The sequence below is a fragment of the Melozone crissalis genome, unplaced genomic scaffold (genome assembly GCF_028551555.1).
Source record: "Melozone crissalis strain CALT ecotype California unplaced genomic scaffold, PUWL_Pcris_2 ptg000027l_1, whole genome shotgun sequence".
In the NCBI taxonomy this organism is placed as follows: domain Eukaryota; kingdom Metazoa; phylum Chordata; class Aves; order Passeriformes; family Passerellidae; genus Melozone; species Melozone crissalis.
Window position 1 is genome coordinate 6,733,209 of NW_026535805.1, and position 15,823 is coordinate 6,749,031.

The window sequence follows — 15,823 nt, forward strand, 5'->3', positions numbered from 1 at the left end:
TTGTTTGTGTATTGATCTGGAATTTCTGTTCTTCTGGGCCACTTCATTATTTCCAGGTCTCTGAAGCAAAAGCACTTGGTTCTATGAAGGATTATCTCTGCTGTGGAGAAGGTTATAGTGTTGTTAATTTTTGACATCTTTTGACTGCAGAGATGCCCTGGTTAAAAGTCATTAAAGGAGGTGTGTGGTTTGGACTGGTGGGTCAGCTTCCTTGGACTTCTGACCCAGCTGGGAAGATCCCCCTTGTGTATTTCTGTCAGTAGCCAGGTTTCACTGCCTGGGATGTGCACAGGACTTAAAATTCACTTTTCCTTTTCATGACTTAAAATATAAATGCATTTTCTTTACTTATAAATGCTGATGATTAATTGAATTGTTTTCTTCCCTTTAAAAGTAGGCACTCTAAAGTTTTTGATTATCTAATTAACATGCAGTATATAGAGAATTTGGAAAGGGTCTTGTTTCTTAGGGGTGTTCAAAGTGGGATTTGGGGATTTTTGTTTGTTGGGGGGATTTTTGCTGCTTTTTTTGCTTTTTTGCATTTTATTGCACATTGAGTGTGGCACACTGACCAAGATTTTGTTCTGGAGTATAAGAAAGACTGATATATTTCTGACACTTGAAAAAAAATTGTCACTGCAGTTTTTAATCTGGGTTATGTTTAATTTTTAGTCATTTTGCAAAAACGTTTTTTACTTCAATTCAAAAATCTTAATCTCAAATGTGATTTTGCGTGTCACATGTTGACATTTAGAAGTACTTTGCTGATCTACCATCAATACCCACCTTGCTGGAAAACAGTCCCAAAGCTGCAGTCTGGATCCCTTTTTTATTGTTATTGTATTCATCATTGCATGGAGCAGGGCATATTCCTGTCATGAGTACATACTGATGTAGAGTTTTATTTGTAATCAGTTTTATCCCTGGACATAAGCAGGAACTAATGCTTTCCATACCTAGTAGGGGGAATTATTCTAGATGCAGTCAGTTCAAAAAAATAGCAGTGTGCTCCTTGCACTCTGTATGTTCCTCATTTTAGCAAGTTCCTGTATGCTCTCTGTAGCTCTGTTGTGCTTTACACATCCCACTGAGTGCCTTACCCACCATGCTGGGAATTACTGCTGATTATCCTGATTCACGTTTCTGGAAAGCCATGCTAGAGCTGGTTGGAGAGACATTAATCTATTACAATGGGCAGACAGAGATGTTAAGGTCATATAAAGTTCAAGAGTGAATCACAGGCCTTGATATTATGCATCTCCACAAAGAAGATGACTTACTTTGTCACTGAAAATAAAAGAACCTAATTTATAGGCTTCTACAGTGAATGTGCTTTCTAAGCTCATGTGCTTTTGTTCTTGAGTCTGAATTGCATGGGATAAAAAAATCTCTTGAGCTTCAGAGGCTTTATGCAGTATATTAAAACAAATTCTAAAACAAAGTTTGTATTCCAAATGTTTATCTTGCAAATAAAGCAGTCTGTAAAAAGTAACACTTGGAAAGAATCATACCAAATTGATTTATACAGAATTTAGGAAGAACAATGATCTTTGATCTGGTTTTGAATTTTAAGTGTGTCTTTACTTTCTTCAGCCTTCTTTTATTCTCATTTCTGTCTGAGATATTCCACATGCCCCTTTTGGCTTTCCTGATCTGAATTTCAGATGTGATCACATGCTGCTTGGTGCATTTGAAGCACTGTTTGGTTTGTGTAGGCCAGCCCATTTCTGCATTCATCCAAATAGTTCTGAAATCTAATATTCCCTTGATGGGTATCTCTTGTATATAATGTGGTAGCTTAAAATAAGAATCAATTTGCCTCTCAACCTGCTTGAAAGAGCTGTGCTGTGACACATGGCTGGTAGTGTTCAAATGAGGCATCTGTGTGAGTTTGTCCTCTGTGCCCAGAACTGTCAATTCTTCTGAGCTGCTGTTTTACTCCTCGCTTTTATCTTCAATGTGTGGCCTCATACCTTATCTATCTCATACTACTGTTAGCCTGCCACGATCACAGACCTGTTATTTTCCTGTCAGTTGTGTCCTCTGTGTTTATTGCTGAAGTCAGAGTGACAACCTTATGAGATGCAATAGAAATTTGCTGTCTGTGAAATGGGCATGTGGCACAGAGGGGCTCAAAAGTGACCACTGATTTTTGGATGCTTAATGTGAAATTACCCTGGGAATCTTTCTCCCTTCAGAAGGGAAAAAGTACAAGTCTAGCACTTTAAAGGAGAAAGAGCAAAATTCTGCTCCAAGTAATACCTTGGAAGTAAAACAGGTTCAGAAAAAGAGAGAGACAGTGGGAAAGGATGAAACATCAGGTTTAAGTAAAATGACTTGTATTTCACTGGCATTCTGTGGAAGAGTCAGGTCTGGGAGCTAATTGCCAGGCTAGTGTTGAGCTCTGAAAATAGAAGAGCCTTTGATCCCCCTTGTCTTCCTTGCAATCCCCTCCCACATTCACTGCATAGTTTTAAACTTCTGCAATGAGTGAAGTGGGCATCTGACAGACAACAGCCTTCTTCTCATATACACTCTTGATTTGTCCCTGGTGAGAGTCTGTAATGCTCACTGGATGTGGCAGATGTTCTGCAGAGTGAGCAGTATCAGAAAGTTAATAGCTATACCATAGGGCATATACTGAAAGGTATTTTAAGATGGAAGGGGCAGCTGAAATGAAACTGCAAATCTTGAGTTTTTTTTTTTTTTTTGAATCTTTAGAATCACAGTCCTTAAGTAAGTTAATAATTCTTTCATGACATCATAGCAGTAGAGGAACTGACCTCTCTCACAGCATATTCTTGCCTGCCTTAGTGTCCCAGGTTTCCCAGTTGCAGCTGCTTAGGTTAAGGTTTCGTGGATATATGTCGCCGAATGTTTGTCCTCAATGCTCAGGCTGCTGCTGTGGGATACCAGGTCCACAACTGAGAGCTTTTTGTTGATCATGTGGACCTTTGGATGTAGCTATAAAACCTTACATTCTTTAATATTGCTTTTTTCTAGGTCAGCCAAGCCTCCGAGAAGCTATCTCGATGTCATGTATAACTAACGGGAGTACAGGAAACAGGAAAACAAGCCACAGTTCATCTGTTTCTGTTGCCAGAAAAGAAACACTTTCATCTGCTGCTAAAAGGTATCCAAATTGTTATTAAAATTCAGACTTTTATATATTCAAAAAACCAAACAGGGCAAGAGTTTGATTTTTGTCTCTGCACAATACGTAGCAGAGCTGCCTGAAGTCCAGTAAGGCACAAATAAACTTTGGAGATTTAACATGTTGTTGGGCTGTGTACAGAAGAGTTCTAAAAAGAATTCAAAAATGGAGAGTATTTCTGTGGTGTGTAGTGTCCAAAATGAATTCTCACTCAGGGAATATGAAAATGTATTTCCAGTACAAATGGAAAATTTTTCCTTCTGGTATTCATATGTGCTCTTTTTGTTGGGTTTTTTTTTGTCCCCCCTCCTTCCTTCCCTCAAGGAAATTAAAGGGCAAAACTGACTTCATTGTCTGGAGTGTAAATAGTAGGCAATAGCGAAATAACTATGAGGGAATAGTAAATTGTGTAAGATAAGGGTTTACATTTTTGGGTAGAAAATCTAACCCAAAATACAGCTACTTAGTCCTTATGAAAAATATCTGTATCAGATGTCAAATGTGAAGAAATTACATTGCTTGAGTAATTTAAGTTAAATGAGCTAGGAACTAAACAGTAGTGGTTTTCCTCCATGTAATACTTTCAGCTTCAGTAAATGAAATGTTTGCTTAGCTGCTTTTTTCTGTGAGTCTGTTAGACAGTGATTGCATGGCTTTTTCAGCAGTATATTTTGTACCTATTCTTGTTTGTTGTGAAGAACAAGCTGCCAGATATAGCCACGGGGCAGAGAATACTCTAATGTGTAACTCTGGTAAGTTATGTGAACAAATTCTTGGCCTCTGTAGAGTACTCTGGTAGCTCCAGTAGCTGGTTTATCTTCTTGTGTGGATGTAAATATTGCGCTGTGCAGCAAGACAGGGAAATTACATACTTCAGAGAATAAAAATGCTGCAAGCAAATATAAACTGTATGAGAACAAACCAGAAGAAGCTCTAGTGCCCTTAGGAATTTGGAAAGTGTGGGTAGTGCCCCACTCTTTGCTCTTCTCCACGGTGTAGCATTGCATAACTTTATTTATATCAAATTCTTACATTTACTTTTCAACAATAAATCAGACAAGGATCAGTGTATGTCTCTATCTGCTGGTGCAACAGGCACAGGGACAAGAGACATTCCTGCAGGAAGGTATTTCTTAGTTAGCACTTTTCCATTAATCTTAGCCCTGTGGCTCTTGGCTCTTTGATGAGAGCCAGTCCGGTTCCCGTGGTGTTCAGCTCGCATTTGTGCTGAATCACCTGCTTGATTCATTGGCTGCTCAACCCTTGACTACATAGGAGGAGCAGAGTGGAGTGGCCGGCATCCCTTTCATCTGAGTTAAGGTCTTTAAAAGGAGACCTGGGTAGGCCAAAAGAGAAAACCTTCATTTGCAGAGGGCAGCTCTCCCTGGGCCCCTGAGTAACTATCCAGGGGAGGTGTTGGTGGTTCCAGTGCAGCTGAAGACACACAACTCCCTTCATCAAGACATGTTTTAGAAAGGCTTAGGAAGTTTCTGTTTACAGGAGTTCCTTTGTCATGCCTTTTTTACTTGTTTGTTTGCTGTTTGCAAGAAACAAATTTGCCCTTTTGTAAAATTACCAGCTCAAAAAAGGGGAAAGGAAAGGCAAGTAAATGTCAGTAGTAGTCCCATCTGCTTGCAAAGGCATTTGTTGTGCTGAAAAGGAGGGAGGCCGAAGGAGACTGGAATGTTTCACCCCACCTTATCCAGGCCTTTCTTCAGGCTGAAGCTTGAACTGGTGCAGCAGGTGGACAAGGTCATCTGTTGATAGAGAATTGACCTTTAGGTTCTATACAGACCCCATAGCCTGCCTAGGACTTTTCATGTTCTAAGTGTCTGCAGCCTTACATCTAGCCTAAATACCCAAAGGCCTACTTGTGTCCAAACTGTAACTGGTGTTGAAGTTCAGTGTGTGAATTTCTTCTATGAATGAGCAGTTTCATTTCCTGGACTGTTTAATCTTGTCCTATGAACCTGAACATTGAGACCGTGGATATAATCACCTGCCTCAGTAGCTCCACAGCAATAGGATGTCTCATTTCAGCAATGGCATGCTAAAAAATATACCTGCAATCACTAAAATCAGACCCCAGGAAAGTTCCCTGAACAGCAGGTACATGATGACCCATTAACAGAGATGAAGTCATGGATGTGTTGAGAAAATTTCAACCTTGTAGTTTGGACTGGAAGCAAAAACCAACCAAGGACTGTCAGAGACCTGTTTGATCATTTTCCTTAAGACTAAACAGCATCTGATAACAATAGTCTTGATGTTTCAGAGTGACCACCATCCACAGTAGATGCCAGTGCGTTGTGGTCCAGAGGATGAAACACTGTACTAAGTGAAATTAGAGAAGCTGAAAATCAGGACAGATAGTAATAGCTGTCAACTACTCACTTGTAGACTGAAGAAACGCCTCATCAAATTGGGTTTTGGAAAGAATTTTTGGATGCATTAAATGACTGCTTCCCAGAAGAACCAGTCTTTATAAACCCACAGGAAAAGACACTGGTTTTGATTTGATTTCAGCAGTTACACAAGACCTACTAGAAGAGGTATTAGTGGGAGAGCCACTCTGTACTAGCCAGTCATAATACAATTAAGCTGAAGATCTTAGCAGAAGTGAGCAAACCAAATGAATTCAGAGCAAAGATATTCAGTACTCAGACTGCCACATTTCTGCATTATTTCCTTCCAAATGAAAATGCCAGTCACAAAAGAAGCCTTCTTGCAGCCTGGTGGTAGATGAAAGCACTTTGTTGGAATACAAATGTACCTTGTGCTACAGTCTAGAGTGAAACCAGAGTGGTCCAGTGATTCTCATGGCCCAACAAAAAAGTTAAGGAGTGAATCTCATGGCAAAGAAATGGATAATACACAGTGACAAGCTCAGTGAAGACATTCCCATGCCAAATCTGTGGTTTCTAGGAGACAGATCTGATGAGTTTGGGTAGGAACACAGAAAATATGAGACTGAGTTGACAAATTAGATTATATGCTGCTGTCAGCAGGTGGCATTCACCTGAGCCTGCTGGGGGAGTGCAGAGGTGAATTGCAGAATTGCTGATGTGTCCCTGTTCAATAGGACATTACAAAAAATGATGTGTATCTGTCATAGTAGGAATAGAGAGGACTTCTGTTTGCTTCAGTGAAAAGAGATTCCGAGAATTTATTCGCTATACTGAATTTCTAGCAACAGAATGCAGAAAGATTAAATGTAGTGTGCTTTGCATCCAGCAATACAAGCTAAGTATTCTGATTAAAAAATAATAACAAATTTCTAAAATATCAGTGAATTAAGGATTTTTGGCAATAAATTATTAATCAAAACTCCACAGTTCTCCAGGCTTTGTTCTCTGTGATCACATATACGCCCTCAAGCTCTTTGTTTTGTTTTCTTTTTTTTTTTGTTTTTTGAAAGAAAATGTCACTCTGATGGATTATATTGACATTTTAAACTAGATAGTATGTTTTACAGTAGAAATCCTGAGTGATCCTTACAGATTTGTCTGGGTTTCATATTCACATTTTGACCTGTTTTTCAATGCATCTCTTTTCTGAAAGCAGTTGGAAAAGTTGAACTCCTGTAAGCCTTGGGGGCTTCGTCTCAGTGGTAGATGATACAATTTAACTGAAGTAACAAAAGAAGGAAAAAAAAAAAGTTCCTAAGAAGGATATGTTACAATTGGGTGCCTATATTTTATTAATTTCTTTTGAATGATGCTTTACTGTTTTCTTTGTGTTTTGGGAAAGGGTAAATGGAAATACAAGTAACTATGGTAATGCAAGAATTCAAGGTTGGGGGAAATTGTTGTGATGGAAAAAAATTGGATTCTCATATTCAGAAAGATACTCTTTCTTTTTTACTTTGCAGGTTACTTTGACCTCAAGATAAAAGTCTTTCTATTACCTTTTTAGCTGTTGTTTGTATCTTGCTTTATTTATTCACTGAAAAATCTATCTTGGAAGATATAATTTTATTTACCTTAAAAAAGAAATAGGCCATGCACTTGAGAGTACTCTTCTCTTCCAGGTCTCGATATTGTTTGTGTGATTCAGTATATTACAAATTATGTGACTTCAGAGAAGAGCCTTTTAATTAATCTTTCTGTTTACCCAGCAAACATTTGGTTTGGGTCTTAATAGATTTAAGTTTGCTAATGATATGTATTTAAATCTGTTTCAAGTATTAAACGAATAAATACAGCACTATGTAAATAAAGATATGTTCTTGGCTGTTGTGGCTGAGGGCATTAAAGAAGTGGCAAGACAATATGATATTGGTCAACTACAGATCAAATCAGCCAGGAGTTTTCAGGGATGGTTTCCTTTGAACTCTGGTGCAGCCAAGGAGAGCCCAGGGACCAGCAGCAGCATTCCAGGGTTTTGGTGGCAGCTCAAAGATAGCAGCATGGATGCCCACAAATACAGTTTCATGGTAGGCTTACACTGATGAGAGACAGCACAAGCCACAGTCCTGCCTTGACTTGCACTGAACCTTGGCTGGCAGCACAACAATGTGGTCAGCGAGCTCTGAAGCAGAGGATGGTTTTGTCCTGAGGGACAGCAGATTTGTGAAGCATCAGTTTGTGTCAGCTTTGAATGCTGTAGGGGAACCTGTGAATGAAGGACACACTCAAATCAAAGTTGTATTAATTTTAAAATCATAGCTAACATAGTACAGCAGAAATATGTAAGTTATCTTCCATGTCTCCCTGACTGTTTTTTATTGTTGGAACTAGTGGATAAACCTTATTTCAGCAAAATGCTAACATGAAAAGATAGAGTAAATAATCAAGGTGTTCTTTTGGTGGTTGTTTATAGGAAGTTGTTAAATGCCTCTCCCATCTTTTCACAGAGGACATTTTCTCCCACTTTGCTAATTTATTTGCTTGTTCTCTTTTTTCCCTCCCTATGTTACACTTTCTTTTACAGCAGTACAGAAAAAAAGAAGGAAAAACCTCCAGGACAAAAAGAAAAAAAAGAGGACTCTCATTCTAATGATCAAAGTGCACAAACTCAAGCATCACCTTCTCCCCAGCCCTCCTCACAGACTCTCCAAACACACAGGCAAACTCCAGAAAGCAAGAGTTCTGCTCCAGCTAAAAGGTTTTCACAGTACCACAGTACAGAACTAGAAATTACTGTAATGATACTGAGTTCATATTTGACAACAAGTCATGTGAAGTAGTTCTAATCTCATGATCAAGCTGAGGTTTGATACTTTTTTTTGCTAGAGGAGATGCATTCAATATGCATTGCAGCAGAACAAATACGTAAAAATGCATGTTTTTCTTTGAATCTATTTTTGAGATTACAAAGTTTTTTTATTCTCAGATTAAAATCCTAATTTTAACAGTAGATTACCTGTAATCAGCCATGATTGTAAAGTATATAATGATCACTCTGACTTGATTCTTCTCAAATACACTTCATATATTTTGTCTGACATAGCTGAATTATGGAGTGTATTTTCCACACAGCCATTCTTATGTCTCATATCAGTATTTTTTAAATACTAGTATCATTGCAACCCTTGATTCAGAAATTTTTACTCTCAAATTACTCGATAAAGTGACTGCAGTTCTGTTTTTGTTGGTATATTTTTTTAATGCATGGCCCTTCCCTTTTTAACTCCTGCTAGGTTGCAGGATGGCTTTACTTTCGTTCTTTACATGAGTGAAGTTCTGGTTTTATACCCAGATCACAGAACTACTTGATTTGAGTAAATGCTGAATTTTATTTAGGATTGCCTCTTAAGTTCCCACTAATTTTTGTGGTAATTAGGCACAAGAGAAAAAAAGGTACATTTTAGAGATAATAGATTGCATTTTGAAGTCAAGAAATGGCTTTTAAATTTTGGATCATAGCTTCTGAGTTTTAAAACTATGCTGATCACCTGGCATAGTTTATTTTTGTTTTGGTTTGGTTTTTTTATTCATTGTCACCTTACTGTTTTGGAAGGAGTGCATTTTTTTTTTTTTTTTACTCTCTGGCACTTAGAGACTGAAACAAAATGTAAATTAAATTTATTACTCTGAAATTTACCCGTTTGGTTCACAAGATTGTTGTCTTGCATCGCTTGAATTCACAGCTCTTATAAATATTTAAACTTCCACTTGACTGGTGCATGTTATAACACTCCATAAAGGCTCTGTCTCCATGTCTTGCACAAACCTGTGAGTTGTCTGAAGCTGAACTTGCAGCCTGTTATTCTCTTGCCTGGTATCTCCCTGTAAAGATGTCTCAAGTCTTGCTTACTAATCTTTTGCAGTGTGGGGAAAAATAAATGCCTTTTTCAGTCTCCTAAGGGTTTAACTTGATTTGATTAACTTGTTTGTCACAGGACCTTTGAGCCTCTTGAGGTGCTGTAGAAGGAGCTTGCCATTTCTAGGGTTGCATTTCAGGACTTAAATCCTGCAAAAAGCATTTCTGACAGGATGAAGTGTGATACTATTAGCAAGACATGTGCAAACTCTCAATCAGCTGGGCTAGGTAACTTTTTGAGCATGTATTCTGTGATTAAGTCACATGTGAAGTTATTGAACTAGTGACTGCAAAATTTGCAAGTTCCCATTAGTGTAAATTGGCTGCAATGAGATTGCTGAAAAATTACATCCGCATTCATGGATTTAATTGTCTGTAGTCTCAGGCCAAACTTAGCTTGTCTTACTCATGCAAGAGGTTTGCAGACATTTGTTTCAAAAAGATTAAAGCCATTAATGTGATTTAGTATGTGCTAACTGCAAAGCTTCTATATGAAACTCTAATCTGATAGAACTGTTCTGCCTCAAAATCAATGTGCTTAAGCTGGTGCACAATTAATCAGGGAAAAAAAATACATTGTTATCTGCCTAATTAATTTTTTAAATATAGTTTATTCTTTAAGGCTTATATACTTAGCCTCATTTTTTCCACTACTGTAATTTGTTAGTGATGTAGTAATGAAGTATAGAATTATTTTGTTCAAGTCTTTGTGTAAGAGCATTTGGAAATGGAAAAGAATAGATAAAACATGTGGCAATTGTCTTGCTCAATTGTGTTCATTCATCCAGTTAGAACTTTTTGACTAATCTTTTTTCCCTGTTTCATGCTGCAGCTTGAAGGAAGATCTAGCTCTGCTTTTGTCTCCTGCTGCTTGATCTGTCCATTTGCATACGAGTTCCAGTTATTGTTACACTATTATCTTGTAATTGTAAAACTTTTTTTTTTTTCTTCTAGCATAAAGAAATCCTTGACTGTTGAAAAAGCTCACGGTCCTTGGGAGAGTTCAGATGACAGTCGTAACAAGCTGATGAGAGTAGCATCAACGTCTAAGTTAATATCAAAAGTGGCAAAGAATGCAGACAAGTATGTATTGGTTTGGTACATAAAAGCAAGAGAACTTGAGAGTCAAAATATTATGAAATCACACAATTCTAGTGAACTTACTGGTGTATATTGTAGGACCTTTTGCATCTTTGTTTTTACTATGAGTACTTACATAACGTGCCTACGAGTTTTTACTGAGTACTTACATAACAGTTTGTTGCTCTGGGTGCTCATGGAATTTTAAGATTATTATAAAGTAATTCTTGTGTAAATATGTTTTAATATTGCCTATTTGGATTAGCAGAATTATGGCATTTTATGGCTTAATGCCAGTGATGTGAAACTTCCAGCTGGCTTTTTCTTCTTTTCGTAATTAAAGCTGATTTGAAAATGCAAGTGCATTTCCTTGGAGTCAGTTTCTGGATTTCACACAGGATATGTTTCCACAGTAGACTGTCGTTGTAGGAATATACTTTTATGATTTCAATAGGTTTTTCAATTTCACTGTTTAGCAGGTTACTGGTTGCACATTCTGATGACAGGCAGGGATCTTTTTTCAGTGTCACCTTCAGCAGGTGATGTGCTGTAGCCAGCTATTCCTCTCACGCCTTCCTCAGCAGCAGGTTTTCTTGGTTTGCGGTCTCCAGCCAGTGCCTCTGGGGGTGAATAGCACAGAGTAGTCACTCCTGCTCCTGTCAGCACAGGGGTGACATTTTGCTTTTTACTGTAGCCCCACACTGTTGCCTCCTGTTGTGACCCACTCTTGTCCTCAGTACTCTCTGCCATTTGGGTTTCCCACTTTGTATTCACACAATTTCTCTTCTTGACTTTGTTGAAATTTTGCTGAAATAATTGTGTTGATTTTTTGACTGATTCTTCTTGTGTTTGGCAATATCCCCCCAGTGTGCTGGCAGATTCTACCACCTGGGTGTTGTCTGCAGATTCCTAGATCTGCTCATTAATCTTCATACTAATAGCCCTTAGCTGGTCCAAGGCAGAACTACCTGAAAACCCGTCCCATTCTGAAATATAGCACTTCAGAACTTTCAGAAGTCTGAAGTGCTTTATTGCCAGGTTTTTATGATTATGTCTGTAGTGCTCTCCTTAACTTGGATCTAAGACTGTCAAATACCTAGTCAAGAGTGGTGCAAGTGCATTCTTTCTTCCCTGGGAATGGGAAGAACAAAACAAACTAATCTTGGGTGTGGATAGTGGTGCATTTATTAAAAGCTTTATGCTTAGCCTGAAGAGTTTTGCAGAGCAGTGGAGTGCTATGTGTGAGGGGATTATGTGTTACATATTTTACAAGTATTTCCTTTCCTTTTATAATTGGTTTTCACTGCTGGAATTTAAAAGCCCTTTGGCAATTTAGATTATAGCATGGCACTGCTGGATAATATTTTGGAATGACAAAACCCTCTGCCTTGTTTTTTTTGCTGGGCTTTTTGCTATGCTGCTGAAATACCTTTTGCAGTGTAATACATATTTCAAATTTGCTAAAAGTAAAAAATAAATTTTACTTTTGTTGATACTTTATGTATTGGTTCGGACATGGTCAAAATAGAGGTATTTTATTTCATTTTTCTGTGATTCTGCTTATTTCTGAGAGATCTCAAATGTTGCCCTTCTGCAGTCTCTAATGGAGAATAAAAGTCAGTTATCGAACAAAAGCATGGAGAAGAAAGGATTAGTTTTAATTATTGATAGAGAAAGCTGTCTGTTCATAACTTGAGGCTGTTGTATCTTAACTATATTTGGCAAAAAAACAAAGCCTCAAACATGAATTGTAGACCATCACCTTGAAGTGATGCTTGAAGTGTGGGTGTTGTATTGTTGTGTCCCTTGTTCTTAAGCTGAGATCTGTAACAGAGGCACTGTTTGCATGCAAGGACATACATTAATAATCGTTTCTTACTCACATTGTGTGCCACATCTCCATAAGAGCTGGTTGGTATTGAGCAAAGATGTATTGTTATATTTAATTTGTTGTTCCCAATGAGAAACATTGGCCTCATCTGCTTGAAGCTGCGGAGGTCTTGTGCAAGGGAGCAGAGCTCAGCCCCTGATGTGGGCCCCAGGACAGAAATGTTTTACATATGCTTTGCACTATCAGCCCAGGATATGAACTTTGTTTATGTAGCTCGGTCTGTAAGGCAGCACAGGGCTGTAAATCAGTCTGATAAGGCCCTAAGAAGGAAGAGGGTTCCCATGCAGCTCATCATTCAGTTGTTTTCAGGCAAGACTGGGAATCCACTTTAAATTTTTCACTTGGCAGTGTGGCAAAGGGTGATTCCACCAACAGCCAGAGATTACTTTCCTCATGCATATGCTTGACCCTTTGTCGCTGTTACAAAAATTTGACCTCCATCCAGCTAAAAATACTGGATGCCACTCATACCTTTCTGCTGAATTTCAAATGAATTCAAGAGGGTGTTTTATGTTGTGCCTTCTCCTATCAAGGAGTGTTACTCTTTTAAAAAGTAGCTCTGATGCTGGAAATTAGTATTTCTTCCCTCTTCACAATATAAAAAATTACTGAATTTTTTATGAGTAACTCATTTCTGGCTCTGGTAAGGAGAGATAGCTCAACTACGCTCTGTTGAAGACTTAATGTTGCACATCCAGTAATGCTGCAGAGATCTGGTTTAAGTGAAACTGCAACTTGTGCAACTTGCTTACATTTAATCCATGTGTCCAACAGAGTTAATTCCTAGAAAAAATTGTGCTGTTGTGTGCTGACAGCTTATTTTGACAGGTGTTAAATGCTTTGCATGCAGGCCTGAGGATATTTGGCAGCTTAAAACATTTGGTTATTACAAGTTCTCATTCTCAAAATGGAATTTTCTGTGCAAAAGGAACATGCCCTCTGTAATTTATTTTTAAAAGCTTTTTTACTTTGTAATTTTCAGAGTAATTCTTAGAAGCCCTTCCCACAGGGCCAAAGACTAAATTACTTGAAAGGTACAGTGAGCTGCATAGAATAATCCATGAATAAAAATGCACTACAATGATCAAGATTAGCTGCTGAGCATCATATGCTACAGTTACATTGTACACAGAATCTGATGACATTGCCAAATGCAGTAATGGGTAAAAATGGATGGTATTGCCTTGATAAGCATTTTGCATATTATTAATGATAATATTTTGAATTTTTCCACAGGCACAAAGATGTCGTTGTCAGCCAAGGTAAATAAAAACATTTATTTTTAAATACTGGATGAAGCTGAAAATATTTGCTTTTGACTGAATAGTATTTCCTGTAAATGAATGCATTGGGACATATGCTTTTGAAGCAGGGGTTTAGAGGTAAAATGGCATTAATCAACTCCAAGAATTCATTTGGCAAAAAAGTTACTCCAGACACATATATGAATCTTTAAAATTACGGAGAAATACTTCATCAGATTGGATCTTTAGTAAGTACAGATGTTTTTGGTAGGTGGGTGGTGGGAGGATTTGATTTATTTTTGTGAAACACGCCATTTTCTAAAAATTATTTTCTCTATGTATATGTGCATAGAGAGAGATTATAAAAATAAAAATCTAAAACTTGACCTATGTGCCAGTCTTCATCCAAGCAGATGTGAGTGAGACTTTAGAAATAGTTTTAAGATATTTTATTTCTGTCCCATAACTAGCAAAAATGTCAACTCGTGAAAAAAACAGCCAAGGTAAGAATTAAGCTATGCCCTTTGGTCGCTTTCTTCTAATTTAGCACTCTCACAAATCTTTTATTTGGCTTTTCACCATCAGAGAGCATCAGTCTCTTAATCATTCTCTTAATATTTCAACTCTCTTCTCATGGAAATCTATATGCATATGCACATTACAATCTGTATGGGGACTATTTGGGAATAGTTAAAATAAATTATGGCACACATAATTTCATTGGAGGGGAATATGTGTTCAAATAGAAGTCTTGCATTGTTGCCTAAGATATCAGAGTATTAAGAACTGCCAACTAAAAGATTTGTTTTATCTTAGCTTTCTGTCTTGCCAAAATTACAACATATAAATGCTGATTAGACAAGAACAGAGACTGAAGGTTTTAATAGTCTCCTGAAATGAAAAATGGGTCTCTTCTGAAGTGTATGTCTTTGCACCAATGAATCTTGCATTCTGTGGCTACCTGCTGCTGCTGGCTTGTTCAGTCAGGAAAGGGAACATCGTGGGATATGGCAACAAAAGAAGTCCACTTCTGGTGTTGCAAAACTGCTCTGCTTTGAATGTCCTGCAAACTGTACTGAAGCATGCAGTTTCAAAACTAAAGCATGTAACTGAGTGCCTGCTGCACACAACAGATCTATGTACAGGGGTTTTGTCTTGTGCTTTTTTGCTGCTAATTAAAAAATCTGTAGTCTTCAGATTCTGTGCTGTCAGCAAGTTTACATTAGTCACATTTTGATTGCTTTGAGTCTCCTTCAAAAAAGAAAAAAAAGCCCTCTGATTTTTTGAAAGTTAATATACAAATTGCTGGAATAAAAGCAAAAAGCAACTTGGATGCAATTGCTTTACCTTGTTCTAGTTCACAGAGAAATTACAGGTTTAAAAATATTCGGAACTGATTCTTACCAAAAGCATCTTCAGAGACAGGATGTGTGAAAGAGAATGAATAACTATCAAGAACAAAGAAGAAATGTTTCATTATGCCATGGTGCTTAACACCAGCTGTAGAACAGTGCATATGTGCAGCACTGGCTACTGTACAAGGAAAGCTAATCAGTGGTGGCCAGACCAGCTGCAATTTAGCTTTGCAAGTTTTTGACTAAAATTATTATATTAAAAATGCCTTTCCTAGCAAAAAAGGGCTTTTCACAAAAAGAAGTTATATATAGCTAAAATACCTTCAGTACTAAGTATTTTCTTACAACATGCTTCTACGACTCTGCTTGTTCTGCCCAAAATGGACCATCCTAAAGTTCTCTTATTCTAGTAGCTGTAACTTCAGTGGCCTCAATGTGCTCCCTATCTTCTGTGTCACTGTGCAGAGGGTGTGATGCATGGCCCCTTCCAAGTGTGTCATGCTATAGTCTGTCCTGAGCCTTACTGGAATCAAAGAGAAACACGATGCAGATAGCAGGGCCCCACACATATGGCAGGTGGAGGGAAAGTCTTGTCATAGAAAATGCATTTGCTCCATTTTAAATACATGGAGTGGCAAAACATACTTCTGTCTCTATCATGGATGCAGATACAGTTAGAAGATTCAAAGTTGTTTGGGGTTTTTTTGTTGGTTTTTTTTTTTTGTTGGGTTTTGTTGTTTTTTTTTTAATATGGACAATTGAATGTATTTTTGAATGTTTTAGAGTGTGTGTGAGACTGTTAGCTTTTATGTTGTGTTTGCTGCCACAGAAAAAA

At 37.7% G+C, this 15,823-nt stretch overlaps 1 protein-coding gene across 3 annotated transcripts in view; it reads left to right on the top strand.

The window, feature by feature from the left end:
* The window catches only part of EML4 (EMAP like 4), a 146,950-nt gene that overhangs the window by 85,832 nt on the left and 45,295 nt on the right, over positions 1–15,823 (top strand). For 2 of the 3 annotated variants that reach the window (XM_054279392.1, XM_054279391.1), the window contains 5 exons: positions 3,004–3,133; positions 8,087–8,260; positions 10,373–10,501; positions 13,626–13,651; positions 14,104–14,136. In XM_054279392.1, the coding sequence (XP_054135367.1) occupies positions 3,004–3,133; positions 8,087–8,260; positions 10,373–10,501; positions 13,626–13,651; positions 14,104–14,136 (492 nt within the window). The remainder of the gene's footprint in view (positions 1–3,003; positions 3,134–8,086; positions 8,261–10,372; positions 10,502–13,625; positions 13,652–14,103; positions 14,137–15,823) is intronic. The other variant, XM_054279393.1, reaches the window with a different exon arrangement.